This window comes from Enoplosus armatus, chromosome 2 (genome assembly GCF_043641665.1).
Source record: "Enoplosus armatus isolate fEnoArm2 chromosome 2, fEnoArm2.hap1, whole genome shotgun sequence".
Lineage (NCBI taxonomy): Eukaryota > Metazoa > Chordata > Actinopteri > Centrarchiformes > Enoplosidae > Enoplosus > Enoplosus armatus.
In genome coordinates, this window is record NC_092181.1 from 14572051 (window position 1) to 14592928 (window position 20878).

The 20878-nt window shown below is 42.2% G+C and overlaps 1 protein-coding gene across 1 annotated transcript in view; it reads left to right on the top strand.

The window, feature by feature from the left end:
- adgrl3.1 (adhesion G protein-coupled receptor L3.1) overlaps nt 1-20878 on the top strand; it is a 78136-nt gene that overhangs the window by 5079 nt on the left and 52179 nt on the right. The window contains exons 2-3 of the mRNA XM_070912216.1: nt 1059-1272; nt 14145-14254. Coding sequence (XP_070768317.1) covers nt 1059-1272; nt 14145-14254 — 324 coding nt within the window. The remainder of the gene's footprint in view (nt 1-1058; nt 1273-14144; nt 14255-20878) is intronic.

Here is a 20878-nt window from a genome sequence, read left to right on the forward strand (position 1 = left end):
AGACATTTTGACTTGTCACAGCAGGAAAAGCACAGGTGTAAATGATAACATTAGAAAAGACTGCATTCCATTTAGGTGAGCTAGTTTCAGGGTCCTGGTATTTTGCATGCAGGCTCAGTGTCATGGTTTACTGGGACACTTGATGTGACTGAGCCTTAATAAAATTTGTTTCACCTGTGCTTTTCCTGCTGCAAGGTGAGGCATCCCAGAAGCAGAGCGGCAAGCTCATATTCTCTTGAAGCACTTTTTTTGTTGTTGTGCTTTTTGGTTGCAGTGTGTGTTGTCTTGGAATTTGAATGGGAATATGAAGAGCACATGCCCCATCATATCATATGCCTCTCTGCACCACAGAGTCACCACTACAGTTCTCATCTGTGGCGCAGAAGCTGCCACTGATTCCTTTTGTGATGATCGCCAGACATTCAGTTTATAGGATATCTAGACTGGATTAGTCAATGGCAACTTGATTTCTGTTCGGTCTTGGAGATGTTTCATCATCTAAGAGGCTTCATCAGTTATATTCATTAAACCAGCAAGGAAATAAAGCAACAGCAGTAAAAAAAAAAAAATCAGTCTCATTGGAATTAATGACATTGTTTCCTATTTCAGTACGGTAATATTGGATGTATGCATTAAATTTGTCACTTCTGAGAATATTTAAGCATTACCATCTTTGAATAATCTCTGCAGCACTAAATGCCTGTTGAAATTGCCAGGCAATTACTCTCTATCTAGAGTGATGTCTAAAACCACTAAATGCAAAACAGTAATTACCAAGTCGACTTGCGACAGTGGACATGCCCTTATGAAAAATCTTCAGTGATGCAATTGTTTTCGTATAGTGTGGATAATTAGGCTATATGACAAGGCTACAAATGCAGTTTTAGTTGAACACAAATCTGTGCTTGTACAATTTGGCCTCCAGTGCACACATTTTAAAGACAGCCCCAAAAATAAGTCTCGTATTCCAGTATTTTAGTAGGTGGGAGAAACAGTTATTATAATGTCATACATCATCTTTGTACTAATGTGTGTGTTTTTTGTGTCTGTGTGTCTAGCCTACGGCCGTGCCCCGATCCCCATGGCAGTGGTGCGCCGGGAGCTGTCCTGTGAGTCCTACCCCATCGAGCTGCGCTGCCCGGGCACAGATGTCATCATGATCGAGAGCGCCAACTACGGCCGCACCGATGACAAGATCTGCGACTCAGACCCCGCCCAGATGGAGAACACACGGTGCTACCTGCCTGATGCATACAAGATCATGTCGCTCAGGTCAGTGTACAGTATGTGTACATGTGTTTGCGTAAGTGTTGCCCGTGATAGTGTGAAATCCAGTGCTGCTATATAGCTCTTGTGTCGAAAGTTTCCCTCAAGTCTCCCATTTCCAAATTTTACAATTTAACAAAACCACAGTGAAAATAATTAATTCTCTGTATTGCATTGTTAATTACATTTGTCCCATGGTACGCTTTGGTGCAAAATGCACAAGGCCTCATGGCACAAAGAGCTTTAGCCAAAACAGGAATACTTGTTTTAGTTGAGTTGTTTTACTTATTCGTACAGCCAAAGAGACCGACAGCTGTGCTGTGTCAGCTGTTCATTTAGTATTCATGCTGGTGAAGTGTCAACGTTAAGTTCTGCATTACTCACACGTTAACCCACTTTCACAAAGTTGACAGCACGCAACAACAGGATAACAACGACACAACAGCGCAAGCACACCTGTCAGATGTAGTGTGATGGAAAAAAGGAGAAAGGTGATGAGAAATCTGTGGAAACCAGTGTAACCCGTGAGCACCACCTTACGCTGCTGCTCTCAGTTCCTGTGCATGCGGTACAATGCCATACAACTGCAGAACCTTATCAGACAATGGAAATTACTCAGGTAACACTTCCTCTACAGCTGGCCAGTGTGATCGCCTCCTCTCCTGACAGCGCAGCTAGGAGAACAGCAACTGAAGCCAAGAAGAACGCTCCACAGAGTTGGCAGTTTATCATTGAACAAGGGTTACAATACACGCGTAGTATTGTAGTATAACAACAGTATAACAACCCCTGAGGCATTCACTGCTGCTTCACATGCCAACAAAACAGCCACAAAATAAGCATGAGACTTGAGATATAGGTTAGGTATCATAGTTATGTTAGCCAACAATGCCCTGACTCCCACCCATGTTTAAAGAGTGCTTAACTGAGTCTCAGGGGCCTAAACTGGATAATTAGGAGCTTGATAGAATATGTAAATTGTGGATGAAAGACAGAAATGATCATCACTAATATACAATGTAAAATTTTGTATCAGCAAGTTATTTTTCCACCTATCAGCTCTGTGAGAAGAAAATGTTTTTTGGTTGCAAGATGTATTAATGCTGTCTGCTTCTGCTGCTCTCGTACCTCCTCTTTCCTCATTTAACCCTGCACAGCGCTCGCTATTTCTCCAAATTACAAATTGAACTTTTAATAACAGGAGACAGAGCGCTGTTTTACTTACTGCTTGAGTGATTTGAATTTTGTTCTTAATGAACATTTTGTTAACACTTACTTTGGTCCACAAAGTTCTCAAGTTTTACTGGTGCTAGCTATAATTATGAAGAAGTGGTCTTTTGGTTTTTGGTTAGTTGTGTTGTTAATGGTCTTTTATAGCACTGTGGTCTCTATACAGTGCCAACTTCTTGTATTGGGCAGGTATGATGATGAGACTTAACTGGAAAATAATAGCAGAACAAAAATAGCAATGAGGGGAAAGGAATGCTCTGTGTAATGAGAATGTCTGGATATAAATAATTCATTAATGTCACCATTAGTATCTCAGTTTTTCAGATCACGTGTTACTCTGACTTTGAGGGCTCTTTCCTGCTGTCTCATTATTTTCTCTCTCATCTTTTTTCTGTCTCAATATTGCTGACATCTTTCTCTCTCTCGCTCGCTCCACTGTCTCTCTATCAAACCACCTGTCCGTGTCATGTGGTGGTGCTCTGACTGCGATTGCTTTGGCCTGCCTCGGCCTCTGCACTCGCTCTGGCAGCTGCAGTTTGTGTGGCCACTCTCCTACAGCCCTAGCCATCCATAATTTATACACATGCGCGCACACACACACACACACACACACACACACACACACACACACACACACACACACACACACAGCATGTGCCACACACACACACGCATACACTGCCCAGGGGCTACACCAGACTTTAAGCTCCAATTAGCAGAGCCAGAGGCCAAACTTAATCTTAAGGGATCCTCTATGGAGGTGACTCAGACCGGAAACAACTGTTTATCACATATATTTTCAGTGTTTGTGTGTGCTGAAGGCTGTATCAGGGGTTTTACACACAATGCAGTGGGTTTGGGTGTGCTTTTTCCCATACTCACTTCTCTTCTTCAGTCTGTTTCAGCCTGTCTGGTTTCCACTCTGTCGTTCCCTCCATGTCTGTATCGTCTCTGGTTTTCAAGCCCAGCTCAACTGGCTGATAAAATCAGAGCATGTTCCGCCTGCCCAGTGTTTCCTCAGTATCACATTCTCTCTTTGTTTTCCTCTCTACCACTCTCCAAGGCCAGGGAGTGTGTGTGTGTGTGTGTGTGTGTATGTGTGCGCGCGTATGTTTGTGTGCGTGCGTGTGCGCCCATACCACATAATTGGTCTTGATATCAAAGCCTCATATCTCCAGAGGGTCTCACAAGGCTTCTCAGGCAACCTAGAGAGGACCTGATATCGCTGCATTTCCCAGATTATCTCCCCATTGGGATACACTGGGTTGAAAGGGAAACAAAGCCGTGGCCATGAAAGTTACGCTTAATCTGTTTTAGCGATATACTGGCCTCAGTTCAATGACTCACTCCGTTTTATCGCGTTTTGAACTGAAATGCCTCTATTTTAAAATGGCTACTGAGCAGTCTTTGTTTTAAGGCCTGTTGCGGCTTACTTCAACTTTATATAGGTTTTACCTTTATTATTTAATCAAGAAAATGCGCATGTGATTTCAATTTGTATTGTTTTATTAGGCTCTACTCTACCCTACTCTCCTCCACTGCACTCTTATGTGTTTTCCTAAAAATCGGAATCAATTTCATTGTATTTTTCAAAGCAGCCGTGTTGGCTACAGTCAGGGTGTGGTTAGGTTGAGTGTACATTAAAGTGTCACTGGGGAGAGTTATATCAGGACAACAGAAGCATTTGAAGGTTTGGGTTGTTCAAATTCTGCTCAGGGAGAGAGCTGCAAGCCAAAATGGTGGAGTGCCTGCAAGTTATAGCGATCTACTGACATAAAAGTGACTTGATGGCTTCTACGGAGATGCTTCACAATGCACTCCTTGTCCCTTACTGATACTTGAGTGCTTCATGGACCGAGTACCTTTCAGCGCGCTCTGTCTCATTCTGTCTCTCGATCTCACACACGCACACCTGCATTCAGGCACTTGAGGTGGCAAGTGTGAACACAGAATGTATACAGTTCACACAGGCACACAAACTCTGTTTTGCTGCCTCTGCCACAGCTACCTTGTTAGAAAATTACTTCTGGACTTCAAACAGACTTTCCCCTGACACTTCTCTACTGCCTCTCCCACCTTGTCACCTTGTTTGCCCTTCACCCTTTCTTTTTCTCTGTTTCTCTCTATTGCTCTCCTATCCCTCTTGAAGAAGTCCCTCAACACAAAGGAAAGGAAGACAAGGGTAGGGAGTTGTTCCCCCTTCTCTTCAGCTCCCCGTCTCTCCTTTGCTTTTCAAAGTGTTAAATAACAACATACTTCATCTCTTATTCTGAAGTATATATATTATATATTAATCTGTCACTCTCTTGATATCTCCATTTTTGTCACTCCATTTCCAGGTTTATTCCTCCCTCTTCTCATTCCTCAAACTGCGTCTCGCCCCCACTTCTCACCCTCACTGTCACTTTTCCTTTCCCAGTCAACATCTATTTTAGTTTTCATCGCTCTTTCCTGTTTTTCCATTCACTCCTTTCTTTCCCCAGCTCAGGGAAAAGGTGGGGTGGGGTTGAGGCTGAAGTGCACAGGCTTATGGGGTTCAACATGTTGCCTGATTTCACAGTATTCTATATCGACCATCTTGACCGAATGGACCAGGTTTGAAGGCCAGAGAGACAGTCTCTAGATGAAATGCCAGCATTCAGTGGCCACAGGGAACCTAGGTGCACCATTGCGCACACACCAATGAATACACATGCATTCATGAACATTCTTACTCACTCATGCATGCCTGCTCACACACTCTCTTGCCCACATACACAAACACACACTCAGAGAGAAATTGAGAGAGTTGCTCAACAGTTCCCCAGCTTGGTCAACTTCTTCTGGCAGCCTGTCTCTTTAGAACTGAGTCTCAGCCTTCAAAGCACCAGGCTAGTGTGCTAGTGTGCGAACACATTTGTGTGTACGTGCCTGTGTGTGCGCGTGCGCATGTGCGAATGCGTACATCTATAGTTGCTTTGCTTTTGCATGCGTGTTGGCGAGCGTGCACCCCACGTTTGAACCATTGAGACTGTAAAGAAACCTCTGAAGTTATTTTCCTTTGATTCTCTGAATTATACAAAAACACTTGAATCATAGACTGCAATCTAGTGCTAGCCATGTGCTGCAACACGGGACTGCGTAACCAGTGAACTATGCCATTCTGGCACTTTTTTTTTCAAGCATACCTGCCCTTCATCTGTCTCCTCCATTTGAGTCTAATCCATTTTTGTAAACACAGGAGGCGAAGAGAGAGAGGTGGAATAGATAATGGCAGAGACACGGATACATAAATGCTCTAAACCTTACATAAATCATACATTTTTGATCATTATTCCAACCAAGTGACTCCGAATGCAAAAACAGTATTATCTGCTAAATTGAAGTTTTGCTCTGAGGTGACTGAGGCTGTGACTACTGGTTTGTGTATGTGTGTGCGTGTGTGTGATGTCTTGCAGAGGTGGACTCACCAGGATATTTACAATTATTTCTACCTATTATATCTATCTCTGACTTTTTCTCTCTTCTGTTCACTGATCTTCTCCCCTCCCTCCATTAACTATCCTGCTTCCCACTGAATGAGGTCATATCTGGAAATGTCCTACTTAATGTATGTATGTGTGTGTGACTGCGTGTGTGTGCGTGCGCTGCCACCCTCATATAGTCACCACGGTTACAGGAGATGCCCTGCGGCACCCTAGGGGCCCAACTGTCACCCTTGCTCAGTGCGGTAATTAGGGCCCACACACATACATACATATGTACACACACACACACACACACACACACACACACACACAGATATATCTAGAGAGAACCTGGAAGAGAAGATACACTTAAAGATGGACAGATTCTGGCATACAGTCAGTCCTGAAACACGCATACAGTAACATTCCTTCAGATATGTGACAGCAATGAACACAAATGTTCCTTTATAATCTTATCAACACATAATATTTTTGCCCCTTACACATAACTGCATTCTCCGTCCACCCACTCACGCACCAATATACATTAACCCTGACTGACAGCTGTGCAGCTCTCCCAAAACCTCTGTATTTCCACATGTCAAAGTCTCCACTGTCTGACCCTTTTCTCCTGTCGCCACAGCTCTGCTAACCTTAGTTATCATGCTTCACCGAGCACCTAAGCTACATGGCGGCCTGAGAATGGTTTGAGAATGGTCTAGACACCACACGCTCTCTCTTTTTCTCTCTCTCTCTCTCTCCCACATGCACACACACAAAGCCTGACACATCCAGAGACTAGCATGTGAGTCAGTGCCTCAGACAAGCTGGCATGTAGACAGTGACTGACTTCCTGACTGAGTTAATACTTCGACATTGACACTGAAGTGCAGGACCAGGACTCGAAAAATAGCCCTCCTCCCCTTTCTCGTGCACATACAGGCGTAGACACAACAGTATGCACTTTTTGTGCATCATGAGGTGAGGCTAACTAAATCCTACAGCGTCTCAGTGTGGTGTGGCTCCGTCGTCTTGGCGGCGATGGTGTCTTACATGCTTCTCTGCTTTTCACCAACCAAGACAGACAGCCCAGCTGTCTGAAATGCTACTCGTCTTTTAGCTTTTAGGAGGATTTGGAGTTTGTGCAAGCAGGTGGTCTTGGATTAAAGAGGTGTTGCACAGAGAAATGCACACAAACACACACAGATGTAAGGCAGAGAGAAACACAGGAATGTCAGCACAGGAATGTTGCTAGGTGGAATCAAGAGGAACACTCCCCGAGTGTGTCCTGGAATCGGACGACGTGGAAGTTGCCATGGTTACCAGTGGAAGAGGAGAAGGGAGGAGAGTAGAGGAGAGATGGCGGAGCTCAAAAACTACTTGGCCCTGAGCCTGCTAGCGAGAAAGAGGATATAACGTGGTTGTGTTAGCATTATTTGTGTGGCTCTGTGTGTGATAAGACATAAAATATTAATAATATTATCCCAGAAGATAATTTCCTGTTGAAAAAAAAGAAAATGATTTAAATATGATTCACTATCACCAACAAAATTGGTCCATTTCAGAGGTTGTATTAACATGCATCACATATTCTATCCAGTTAGGATTTATACGCTCTGACAACCTTACCCTAACATTTCACATGTCTTTTCTTACCATATGTTGTCTTAACAATGTCACAGGCATTATGTATTTACTTTTAAAAAATATTTTATCATCTGTTCAAAGAAATTAGTTGGATCCAGGATGAAAATTTGATTTACTTTTCAAGTACACTTGACTTTTGAGGTTGACTTGAGTGATTACCAAAGTGTATGCGTGAGAATGCCAAGTATACAGGGAGGTGCCGTTTGTCTGACAGAAACTGCATATTGGACATCTAGCATATACAGTATTCATGGTATCCACAGTATATATTGCATGTTGTATGTCAAAAGTGACTCTTGACATGCTCAGAAAGAATGGGAGAGAAATGGGAGAGAGTGACATCCTCCAGCCAAATATTAATAATGTAACACATTTCAAAGCTTTTTCCCAGTAGAGAAAACAACATTATTTTACCTGTGGCTTGTCTGACAGGCTGCTCGAGAGCTGACAGAAACGCATTCAGGGACCGCAGACGAGTGCGTCAGTGTTTGTGTGCATGTATAAGTGTGTGTTTGTGTGTGGGAGAAAGAGAGAGACAGATCTGTCATTTCTTTATAAGGGTGGTGTGGTGGTGCTGGCACAGGATGTGATGCATCTGCTTCACTATATCCCATGGTAGACGTATACACAGACTGACTCACACAAATACACACACACCTGTCTTTTGCTCCCTTTCTCTTACCTCTGTCAATCACTGTCCCTGCATCACTCTTCAATTACTTACTACATCCCAGTTCTTCTGCATCCATCCACAGACCCCCCACCCCCCCCTCCCCTTTTTATTCCTCCTGACCGACATACATTCCCATCACTCCATTTGTCCATCTCCAAACAGCCCTACTGTATATGTGTGTATAACCACATCAGGGAGCTAATAAAGCAGAAACGAGGCCAGCAGCAGCGGAATCTCATATGTGGTGTGTATGTGAGAGAGAGAGTATATGGCCGGCCTAACTGCTTTTTTTCTTGTAGCGAGATACAGTAACTATGCTCTGTCTGCTGTCAAATGGGTTTCCTGAACTCCCGCAGGACATAAACAGCCCATGAAATCATCTCTCCCCCTTCCTTTTGTTATTTTCACAAACTGTCTTCTATTTTATGTTTTTCCAACTGCTCAACTCCCTTTGCTTAATTTTTCCCAGTTTGGGGATTTTAATTGAATTTCCTTCCAGAATGAGTTAAAGGCTTACAAAATCAATCTTTTATTTTTTCAACCATGGGAAATATGTTTAGGCTTATTGTAATACTGTCATCATTCATTCATTTTCAGGGATAATTTGGACCACTGATACAGTGAAATTTAAAGTGGCATTATCTGGAAATAATAATAAATTGTGTTTAATCTGTTTGTTTGAACTAAATTCTCGCTAAAGGAAGGAGGAAACATATGGGATTTATGTTATCTACAGAGAAACAATCTCTAAAGGCCTCTAGACAGCAATGACAATGAACATAAATATTTTTGATTAAGGAAAAGGCAAACATGTGATCACGAGGCAAACATATTCATGTGATGACATCAACTCCTTCACCATCCACTCTTCATATTTTTGTTTCAAATAATCTGAGTAAGTGTTGAGCCATCCCAGCCATCCCCACCATTTTCTCCATATTCTGCTTATGCATGAGTCCAACTGTCAAAAGCAGAACATGTTTTCCAGTCTGTTACCTCACAGTGTGGGTGAACTAGCTGAGAAAACTAAAATGGTGACATTACGTGCACCATTAGTCCACATTGCATGTTCCAACCATTGTGCAACTCTCAGGAGGAGCTCTACCAAAAGATTTCCCAATATTCTGAACCATCAATGCTCCGGCTGCCAAAATATGCTCAGTAATGCAGTTATGACACATGTTGCAAAGTAGTTCAAGTGAGCTATTTAGTTTTGTTGTTTTGTTTGTAGCTTGGATGATCGGGCAAGTTGGTCATTAATCAGAGGGTTAGTGGTTTGATCCCTGACACCCCTCTCCCCTCTGTCCATATGTAAAAGTTCCTTGAGCATGATGTTCAACCCCAAATTGCTCTGATGTGTGAGTGTCTGCCAAAATGAATGTAGTTAGTAGAGCAGTTTTGCAGTAGCAGTAATATGTATCAGTATCAAAGTTATCATTAACACTACCACTATGCTAGTAGTAGTTTGTATATGTACAGAGATGGGCACAAATACATCAAAACACAACTTGTTACAAATTACAAATACTTTTTTATCAAATGAATCAAAATAAAATACTGGTCTTAGAATGTATTTAATTAAAGCAATTTGTAATTTGAAAATACAAAAATACATTCTACAAAAACTGATATTATAACATTTTAGGCATTTAGTAGTGAATATTAATAAAACTGTCACCTGGCATAGCAAACACTGTAAAATGTTATCCTTATCCTCAAGAGGACAGTGCAAGCTATTCCCTGACAACTATCAAGAATGGCCGCTATTAAAATGCCTAAATGTAACTATGCTAGACATTTATTTTGTTCTGAGTTACAGAAGTTGCTAACAGTTAATCTTGCTAACGAAGCTTCTCATATGATGACCAACCACAAGATGCAACTGTTCCAGGCTAGGGTTAGTGTGTGTCTGTGTGGTTAGCTGGTATGCTAATGTTACTAGCTATTAAGTACATTTGGAGGAACTCAAATGAAATAAGGTAGTTCACAATAAGAGTATTGCTGGACCTGACTTAACAGTTTAAACCTGGGGATAGAAAAAATGGCTGAGAATAAAATGACACATTAAATAATGTATTTTAATTAGGCCTATTTCAAATACACAAATACATGCTTGTAAAGGTCAGTACATTTGATTGAAATTCTGCCCATCTCTGTGTGTGTATAATGTCCTAGTTTTGTTTTGTATGTTTTCAGAATTTTCAGGCAGCACAGTGTGTGCTGTTTGTGTGTGTGTGTGTGTGTTCACGATATTCAGACACCGTTCCAGAAAGTTTGTATGTGTTAAGCATGTTCATACAGTGTTGTAGATGAGTGGAGTGGTTTGACTGTATTCGAATGCTGATTCCTGACTGTGCTGAGGCTTTGTGCGTCACTCACTCTCAGACACCTCTTTCAACTCATAAGGATTAGTTCCCAGCTCTCACTTGCTCTGTAATTACATAGTTCTTCAACACATCTGCACTCAAGCACATACGCACATGCAGGCAGACGCGCACACACACACACACACACACACACACACACACACACACACACACACACACACACACACTCACAAATATTTATTCCGTTTTACATCTGCTCACAGACACATGCATGTGCCAGCGCATATGCACACACATTCCCACACACACGCTCCATCCGCCAGCGTCAGCCTCATCAAATCATCAGTCAGTTATGTTTATATGAGGGATAGAGACAGAGAGACAGAGACGGAGTGAAGGGAGGTCTGCCAAACAAAGTGAAAAACATCAGAGACAATAACAACAGCAGCACCCACTGCAGCATCGCAGCTTTCTCTTTCCCTGCCTGCCACAGCTCGGCTTTGTTAGTGAATAGTTTGTTTGTGTGTTTGTGAGCGTGTGTGTGTTGCTCGTTGCAGGGAAGAAAGCCAGCAGGCAAGGCGGTATCCAGGCCACTGCCTTGTTTTGATGTGGTCATGCTAATTAAAAAAGGGAGCTTTTCTGCCAACACCAAGAAAAAACACACACAAAAAATATTGAGCTATTTTGGTGTGAAAAAAAGCAATAAGTTGAAAAGGTGTGTGTCTGGTATGTGCATGTTCTGCATCTAGGTCCATTATGGATCAGAATGCAGAGAGGACATGAATTTTTTGCTGATGTCTTTATGTTTTGTTAGGCTGCTGGATAAACACATTTGCAGAGAGTGAATGAGAGTAACAGAGAGAGAGAGGAAAAAAGAGAAGGAGATGGAGGTACTGGGGACATAAGGGAGTCTTTTTTGGATCTGACTCAGACTACTGGCTCAGACAGAACGGTGACGTCAGCACAGGCTTTACTAAGGATGGAGGGATGGAGGGAGAAACAGGGGGAGGCTGGAGATGACGCCCTGAGGGAGGCAGGAATGAGAAAAGATATTAGGGCGGGAGAGAGGACAGACACAGACAGAGAAAGAAGCAAGCAATAAGAGGCCTACCACATATATAGTATCTGGGTGTGACTTCGGAAACTGCAGCTAAGTGGGCTCAAGACAGATAAACAGACAGAAAGAAAAGAAAACAGACAGTCGGAATGAGAGACAAAGAAGGAGGAACGGTGAGGAATAATTCCTTGGCGGCAAGGATGAAGACAAAGGCTGAGAAAGAAATTAGTTTATTATCTGGGCTTATGGGGTGTGGGGAGAAGAAAAAGAAAGGCAGCGCAGACAGAAATAGACAGAGAAAGAAGGAGTGATAGCGAAGAGATAGAGCGCGCAAGAGATTATGTCAAATCTTTGCTCCATACCCTCTATTTAAAATACCAGTCAATAACCTTCAGTGCTTTATGACTCAGCCGTGAAAGTCCCAAGAACGGAGCCTTTTTTTGCAGTATCATAAAGTAGAAATAAACGCACACACATACACATACTCGCAGCTTGTGCAAAACCTACATTTTCTCCCTTTCTGCTCTCTTCGAACACATTAGCATCTTCTACACTGCCTGTTCCCTGCATCTGGGCTTTTTTTTAATGTATTGTATTTCAGTTACTTATGCATTCTGCTGGCTTTGTGCTATGGCTTTTTTTGTGGTGGTTTCACTGCCCAGTTCACTAGCATCTTTTTGTGTCAGTTGTATTTTCTTTCCCTTATTCTTTAGGGATGAGACATATTTTTATAAGCCCCTGTGGTTTCTTGGTGTTAACAGTGTTCAGGTTCTTTCTCCTTAAAGTTTGTGAGTGGAAATAATTTATCCTACGCTTACGCCTGTGGCTGTGACTTTTGAGCACAAAAGTTTGAGTGAAACAGGAAGCTCTAATCGCTTGTCTTCATCTCCCAGTGTGATGACATCATAACTATTGGGTGTTTTTTTTTGCGCTAGCAAATATGAGAGGTCATTAAATGGGGTTTAGCGCTCTGATTCACCACTGTGTGCCAGCCAGTCGTGTCCATTGGTGGGTGTTGTGAGCAAAGTTGTGGCGGCGTGTCAGTTTGTGTCCCCCCCAGTCCACAACTTGCACTGATGACAGGTGACCGATGATGAAGGCACCCGGGCAAGAAATTAAAAAGCACAGAGGCGAGAAAAAAGAAGGGAGGGAGAGAGGAGAGAAGACTGGCGGGTATTGTTATTAGAATATGACATCGCAACACATAGAGTTTGAAACCTTTTAAACTCCAATAACCCCTCACTTGACCACGGACGCACTGGTCAGTAATAGACACCAGTATAACAAGTGGATGTGCCGCGTACATTAGTTCTCTGTGTTATATGTGAATATTGAACTATATATTAAATTAGCTCTCATGCATATTTCATTATGCAAATGATGGAAGGATACTGTAAGAAAAGAGACTTGAGGGGTTTGGCATGCTCATTAAAAATATCTCAATGGGAGAATCTGAACGTTTTTAAAGTGAATGTCGCCTGTTTGACAGGTGCGCAGAGAGGGAAAGAGGGAGAGACAGAACAGTTGTACTAATTGAGAGAAAATATTCAGATGAGAAGAGAAATGGCTCATCAGCCTTCCTAAAATAGGCCTTCTTTTTCTCCTTACGCGTCCCTACTCTTGCACATGATATATTCTTCATTCACGTTATTTCAATAATTTATTTAAACCAGGAAGCGCCATTTAGATAAAGTGGCACTTCGTTGTGGGGTAGCATTTTATGTTATTACATGCATCTATCATGATAATGTATGGGCTCCGACCATCCCTCAACAAATCATCTTCGGGTTGTGAGGACTGGCCTTGGCAAGTGTAATTACAAACACTTACACATAAATGTCATATATGCATTTTTATAGCCGCACACCTATATGCATGCAAACACAAACCCTCACAGGCGCATAGTAAATATACGCAGTGTGCTGCCTTACATAATCTGTGTTAATACGAGTGAGAAATACTTACTTTTTGTGAGTCAAAGGAGAGGGCCCCCCCCTGATAATTAAAATTAATTATCTGGAGTCTGGGGCAAAATACTCTTAAAGCCATAGGTTATTTTTCTCACTGCTGCACACACACACACACACACACACACACACACACACACACACACACACACACCAGAAGTGTTCTTGCATAACAGCTCCTCAGTCGCCATTGTGGACCACCTTGTGTACGAGTGAACTCAATGTTTCCTGTTAATGTAATGTTCACTCCAGGTGTACCAGTAAGGACTTATTGTCTGCTCTCTTGTCAATATAAAGGGTCCTTGAACATAGATGGCTCTTGACTGTCAGGGTGAACGTTGTGAATCATACGCGTGGATATAATACATCTCACTGTATATTACAATACATGTGTCAGGGTCTGTGTGCTGCATTATAGAGCGCTTTGGCCTACAAAGACACGTGTGCATCCTTCAGTGGGTGTTTGTTAGCATATATCTGTGCATCAGGATGTGTTCAGTTAACATGTCTGCCTCTTCCTTCCCCATGTAGATGCAACAACCGTACCCAGTGTGCAGTGGTGGCTGGGCCTGATGTCTTCCCTGACCCCTGCCCTGGCACATACAAATACTTGGAAGTCCAATATGAGTGCGTCCCATACAGTAAGTCACCCCCTTTTTAAAGTTTTCTAACATTTTTTGACCTCTTATCTCTATGACTACCACTAGTCGCATGTTTGAGCGTCTCGTCTTCAGTAACATTAATCATCCACATAATGTGAATGCCAGTGAAATGTGTCTGAAATACTTAAGTCTTTGAAACAATCAAATTTTAAGATCCCGATACATATTTGTTGTTTTTTAAAGTGAGATAAACCTGCAGTGTTTCATTCTGGCTTACCCTAACAACATGCAGTTTGAGTCAAAAGTGAACGTCAGTAACTTGTGTGCCAGAGTAACTGGGCTCCGCTCCGCTCACTGGGAAAGTCCGAGGGAGGGAGGATGAGAAAGAAGGACGAGCTCCAGTGATGACAGATGGTGATATGACCCTTGACCATGCGGTAACAGACTGGGAGGTCGTATTCACTGGAGTGAAACATTCATGGGACATGGTCGCAAAATTCCCAACAACTGTGAAACTTTTTTTTTTTTTTTTTTTTTTACCAGAACAGTTTTTTACCAAAATCTAGGTTACAGCTTGCTGCATAATAAAAGGGTTCAGGGTGGAGACTTAGTGGATTAAAGACATCTATTTGTTCTTGATGTTTATTTCACACTACACTCCAGCTTGGAGGGTTTGTCCAAAAGCAAAGCTAAAATGCAACTTCTGTGTCTGTTTTAGTAACAAGCTAAATCTCAAGTGATTGCCTCCAGTGCTGCCTCTCTTTCTGTCACAAGAGGCGTTACAATTTACTTTGTTCACATGGTAGTTATAGTTTTGCTACATGTTATAGCAGAAAACCTTACCAAAAGACAGCCAAGCAGGTGAAAACTCAATTGTTATTTGGAAAAACAAAATGTAGTATACTATATGCCAAAATTATAGTGCATTTCAAATGCAACGAGAGGGGATCTATTACCCAACACAGAGAACCGGCACTGAACAGAGTAGAAAATGAAGATACTTTCTCAATACAATAGAAGACTACTGCACTTAAGTCTGTGGAAGATTCCAAACATAACTTTCAGATGAAAATAGATGATAATCATTTTTTCTTAACTTTATACGTCATTCTACTCCATATTGCATGACCTTTATACGTGGTCTCCTTTGTAAAGCTCCCATAGGACATACAGAGTTGGAGTTGAGATAAAATATAGTTAGGTTATATTTCTATCAAAAAAGTCCATTCCTTCTTATCTGTAAATCTTAAAATCGGGTGAAAAAGTGTACTGAGCCTCACTTGTTTTGAAGAAATTTGAAGTGAAATCTTGTTATGAGTAAACTGCCTTGTTTCAAGTTATTGTCAGTACTTTAAAAAAAAAAAAAAACAAGGTAAATGAGCTTCTCCTTAGGCAGATTTTGTTTTATGTGTTAGGGAAATTTTTGAGTCAGAATGTTCAACTTTTTTTCGCTGTCTTCCTACATTAAGAAATGTGTCTGTCACATATGAGCACGTTTGGAACAAATATTTTGAACTTTAGATTTTTATTCATAATTCCTTCTAAAGCGCTACAGAAATCACAGATCCTTATTTTGAGTCTTATATCTATAACATTGTCTGAGTGTACAGCATTGGCACCACGGTCCATACAGACGGCCAAGGTGATCTCCCACACTGAAGCATTCAATTATGTCTGGCTAAACGGCTCTTGCCTGGCGTCTAGAATGACCAGCAGATTAAATAATAGGACTATCAGAGTCCTCTCTGGAGCAGATGGAAACACAACCTGATACCTGCTTAATGCCCCTCCAAGTGCACGCACACACGCTCACGCACCACACACATGCATGCATTCAAACAGGGTGTGTGTTTTCGCTCTCGTCTCATCCATTCATTTGAGACTTGCCTGCATGTTCTGTCTTTATTGTTGTTATAACTCCACGTCTGCCTGGAAATACAGCACTCCTTATTTCACTGATTAATCACTGTAAAGAACAGTTGCTCAGGAACAACTGAGTGCAAAAGGGAGATGAGTTGCGTGCTGATCTGATAAACAATGGGTCAGTCAGGGTAGCGCCTGCCCCCGCAAAAATAGACAGCATCTGAAACCAAAGTCATCAGAGAGCTCAGCTAACAGAGGGAGGGACATAGAGAGATGGAACACTGGAGTAAAAGGTAGAGAAGGAGAGAGAGATGGAGAGAGAGAGAGAGAGAGAGAGAGAGAGAGAGCCTTTGACAGTACATTAGCAGTTTCCGTGTACTGACTAAGTGTTCAGGCTGGATCAGGTAGCGCTGTGATACACTACCTGGCTCCTGTGGGTGTGTTTTAGCCGTGAGAGATGTTGCACAAAGTTGCAGAGAAATATATGTTGTATAAAGGCGAAACATGTCCTTGGATACCATGACTCCACACTTTACACTGTTTTGTCTGAGAATAAGTCAAGCTTTGCGTGGCAAGACCCTTCACAGAGCCCTCATATCGCATCCTTCAAATATTTATGAAATCAATTTTCTTTGAAAGGCGTAATAATGTCTGCGCCTTAGAATAAGATACTTCTGTTCGCCGACATTCAGGCATCCAGCCGTCTACGATCAAGCTGGCGTGCTTGACATAGCAAATCAATGCTGTCAGCTGCGTTGTTGTGAAAGATGCATTTTGTCAGACATTAAGCGGTGATATATCTCCAAAATGTTGCCATAAATCAAGACTGATCAATAAAGGAGGCTTGTTTTCTGAAATATATGACAGTGTACTCAAACTGTCGCATTCCTAAAACACTCACAAGCTGCAACTTTAACAAATCATCATATTTACATTCGAAGGCAGGGTTTGCTTTAGTGCACTCAAATGGCTGTAACATCAAGGGACGTCCAAATCTTACGTAGGTGTCCCTCGACATTTCAGCACACTGGTTGCGCCGGTTGTTGAGTGTAAACACCTGACCCCGAGCGATCACCTCTGAGGCCAGGTGCTGCTAATCAGAAACTGATTGCACGGAAAGAAAATGAGCTGAGCTCCAAAGAGACACCACTTCATACTGTAGATGTACTTTTCCCGAGCACTGATGTTGAAGTAGAGCTGTTATGTTTCCCTCTACATAGATATTGCAAACAAATCTCAAAGTGGGTTGTAAAACAGGTAATTAAATTATGTACGGTTCAGTTTTCAGGGAAATTTTGCCCCTCCACCTCCCTTCCTTTTTTTTTTTTTCTGGAGGATTTTTGGCTTGCACTACCTTCACAGCTCTTCATCTCTCCTCCCTACGCTGCAGGTTTTTGGCTTTTTTCCAAAGCTAAAATCAAGTGCTCTCTCACTTTCCCTCTCTGGCTCTCTGTGGTATGAGTGTGTGGCTGTCATGTGCCAAACTAGCCAGCTAGCTTTGGCAGTAATTAGCCACCTGTGTATACTTGCTCATAGCACTGCAGGCAGACTATAAATATCCATACATTAGCACACTACTGTACAAAGTGCTTCTCCAAGGCAGCTCTCGCACACGGATACGTTTAATCTCTACAAATACGCTATGCTGCAGAAAACAGATATATGATGATTAGTATTGTTTCATTCATTGTCTTCCATCAAAAAAAAAACCCGGGAACACTTGGGATTATGTCTATCCATTTCCTAATCTACATGCAGTAGACCCTGGCTCTCCAACTGCCGTTATGAAGCAATTAGCCTACTACCACATTTAGAGTATTAATCAGAAAAAAATAGTGATATGTTATGCAATACCCATGCAGTCTATTTTAGACAATAGAACTTGGCTCAGTAGGAAAGCTAATTAAAAGATAAAATCACCTTCTTGTCTGTCCAATTAAAGACTTCTGTCAGATTGGACCCTTGGAATAACTTCATCATGATAACATGAGAAGAGCTGTTTGTGTGTAAGCGCATGTGTGTGCGCTTGTTGACGTGGAAACAATTGCTCGCAGCTAGGTTTCTGTCCCTGTGTGTGTGTGCAAGTGTCTCTGTATGTGCATGTACAGTATATACTGTGTGTGTGTGTGTGTGTGTGTGTGTGTGTGTGTGTGTGTGTGTTTGTGTATGTGTGCACATATGCAGGCGATTTTGTGTTTCCCAGAGAGAACGAGGGAAGATGGAAAGGACCCAAAGAGACAGAAGGAGAGACGGAGTGAGGAAGCCAGGGAGAGGGAGAGCGACAGCTGAAACAGAGATAGAGAGAAATAGGTTAGACGAGGCCGGCAGACGAGGAACAGAAAGAATGAATTAACTGATAAAAGACACAGTGTGAGAGGTGGACAGGGTTTGGGGTTGTCGGAGGTGGTGGAGGTACAGAGGACGTAATGTGGAGAGAACAGAATGGAGTGATGAGAGAGAATGGTGAGGATGAGAGGACAGAGAGAAAGAATAAAATAATGAAGGGAGGAAGAAGAAATGTCCATAAATGACCTTGGGCTTCAGTCGGCTGAGCTGATTGGAGATCAGAGATAATAGTGGTAAGGCTGCTGTTGCCACTCGTCTGCTGAAACACGCACGCGAGCGTCCAATGCACACACGCGTATTATACACACTCATGAGCACACGCGCCGTCTTTCCTCCTAGACGAATACCTCCTTAATAAACCATACGCTTTCAATAAAAATGCTAATTATCTTTACACCGCAGCGCAGTCAGGTTAACACTGCTTCTGTGTGTGTGTGTGTGTGTATGAAAAATAGAAATGGGAAGAGGGAGGGAAAACGACAGAGAAGGCATCCAAGGTACAGTGGCAGAGATGTTACTGTCATTAAAGAAATTTTGAAAAATTTAGAAGATACTAACGCAGACATTAATGAATATTTAGATGATTTTTAATGAATGTGAAACCAGACAGGCGACACATTCTCACAACACAGCCTTGCTGTTGTTCTGCTATTGTTTTCTAATATTCATCCAAAGCCTTGCTGGGAATAAATGAGCTGATTTGTTTTTTTTTTGTAGCTGCAGAACTAACTCTTCAGTAGTGCAGTGTATGTGGTTCTGCAAATGATCAGTCAACGATAAAAACATGCCACACCTCCGCAGAATTCAATTATGAATAACACCGAGAATAAGATTGAGAGAAGATGCTTTCTTGTTGATGTTTTCTTGGAAACAAAGACGTTTTCTGGCAAGTTGTCATAGTCCATATTTTTTCTCTTCTTCTCCTCGGTGCTGAATTAGCAACAGCACAAAAGAACTCTCGTCTCTTGCATCATCTTGCATGCGTGAAGTAACCTTGAGAAAACCTTTCAACCAATGTCTCACCAACCTATATTCACTCTGTCAAATCCTGCGCGCTGAAAGATGAATGACTGTGATTCGTGAAAAACGTTCTTACCTTTTGTCACAGAGATTAAAAAACAGAGTTGCCTCGAAAAAAATCTTGCAATGAGGTCACCGACAGGGGCATCCACTAATCTAGTGAAACAACGAGCAGCAATACAAATTGAATGACATTTGTTTGACATTTTGTGTGCCATTTGGTATACTTGTTGCCGCCACACTTTTTCATTTGAAACCTATTAGTTGCTGGGAACCTTGAACTTGTGTTTTCCTTTGTGTCTGGGTTGTACAACAGAAGTCCTTGTTGTTCGGTGTCATTAATCCCCATCTTCTCAACCACAATGTGTCTCTTTTGTGTTGTTTAAATGTGTGTGTGCATTTCTTACATCAATATCTGTCGTTCCATTGCTCACACACCGCCCTGCACGGACACACGATCTGCTTTCTTTCCCGGCTTTTCTCACAGGGGGGTGGCTTCCTTGTGGTGAACCATTTTATATCTTCACTTGTAACAGCACACTGAATCACACACACACACACACACACACACACACACACACACACACACGCATATACACACTTGTTTTAGGTTTAACACGATCTCCTTCCAAAGATTGCTTATTTATCGGGAGTTGTGCTAAGCCGCACTAGTTACCATGCATTTTTCATGAGACTAGGATTTAATGGTTGCTTGTGTTTGTGTGTGTGTGTGTGTGTGTGTGTTTGTGCATACATCTGTGTGTTTCTGTGTGTCACGTGTGTTTGTGTATGTCTTGTGGTTGGTGATGAGTTTTGGCTTTAATGTGTTAAAGAATTTATGCATGTACTGTGCAATATGTAGTGCACTTGTGCTATATATAAACATGTGCCATCCAGAAGTCCTTCCAAATGTTTTTCCTTTGAGGACTCTGCCTGTCTCTGACTTCATCCTCCTCTCCTCTCCTCTCCTCTCCTCGTTTCTTCTCTCGGGGGACCAGTTCCATTCAGCAGGTCTCTAACAGTCTTGAAAGACACAAGGGCACTGCCTGCAGGATTAGGTTTCTGCCATGTTCACATTCCACTCAGCCCCCCCTGGGAGCGAGGTGGAATGGAATTCATATGTTTAAGAGGTTTCGAGCAAGTGTGCACATTTCATTGCGGGGCGACATGAGCAACCCTCCGTCGAAGCTCTAAGGATAACGCTTTGAATATAATAGACAGGGAATTGGTGTTGGGGTTGAAGCAAACCAGTATGCTGCCACCTCCACACACAGATGATTGCCGCACTCATACACACACACACACAGTCGCAGAGAGTAGGTGACATGCACAAAGCATTTGCTCACCCACTGTGCATCAGAAAGCATTTTAATGTGGCAGTTTTGGCTGGTCCACTGAAATGCAATCCCAGCAATCAAATCAATTTTCTGGTTT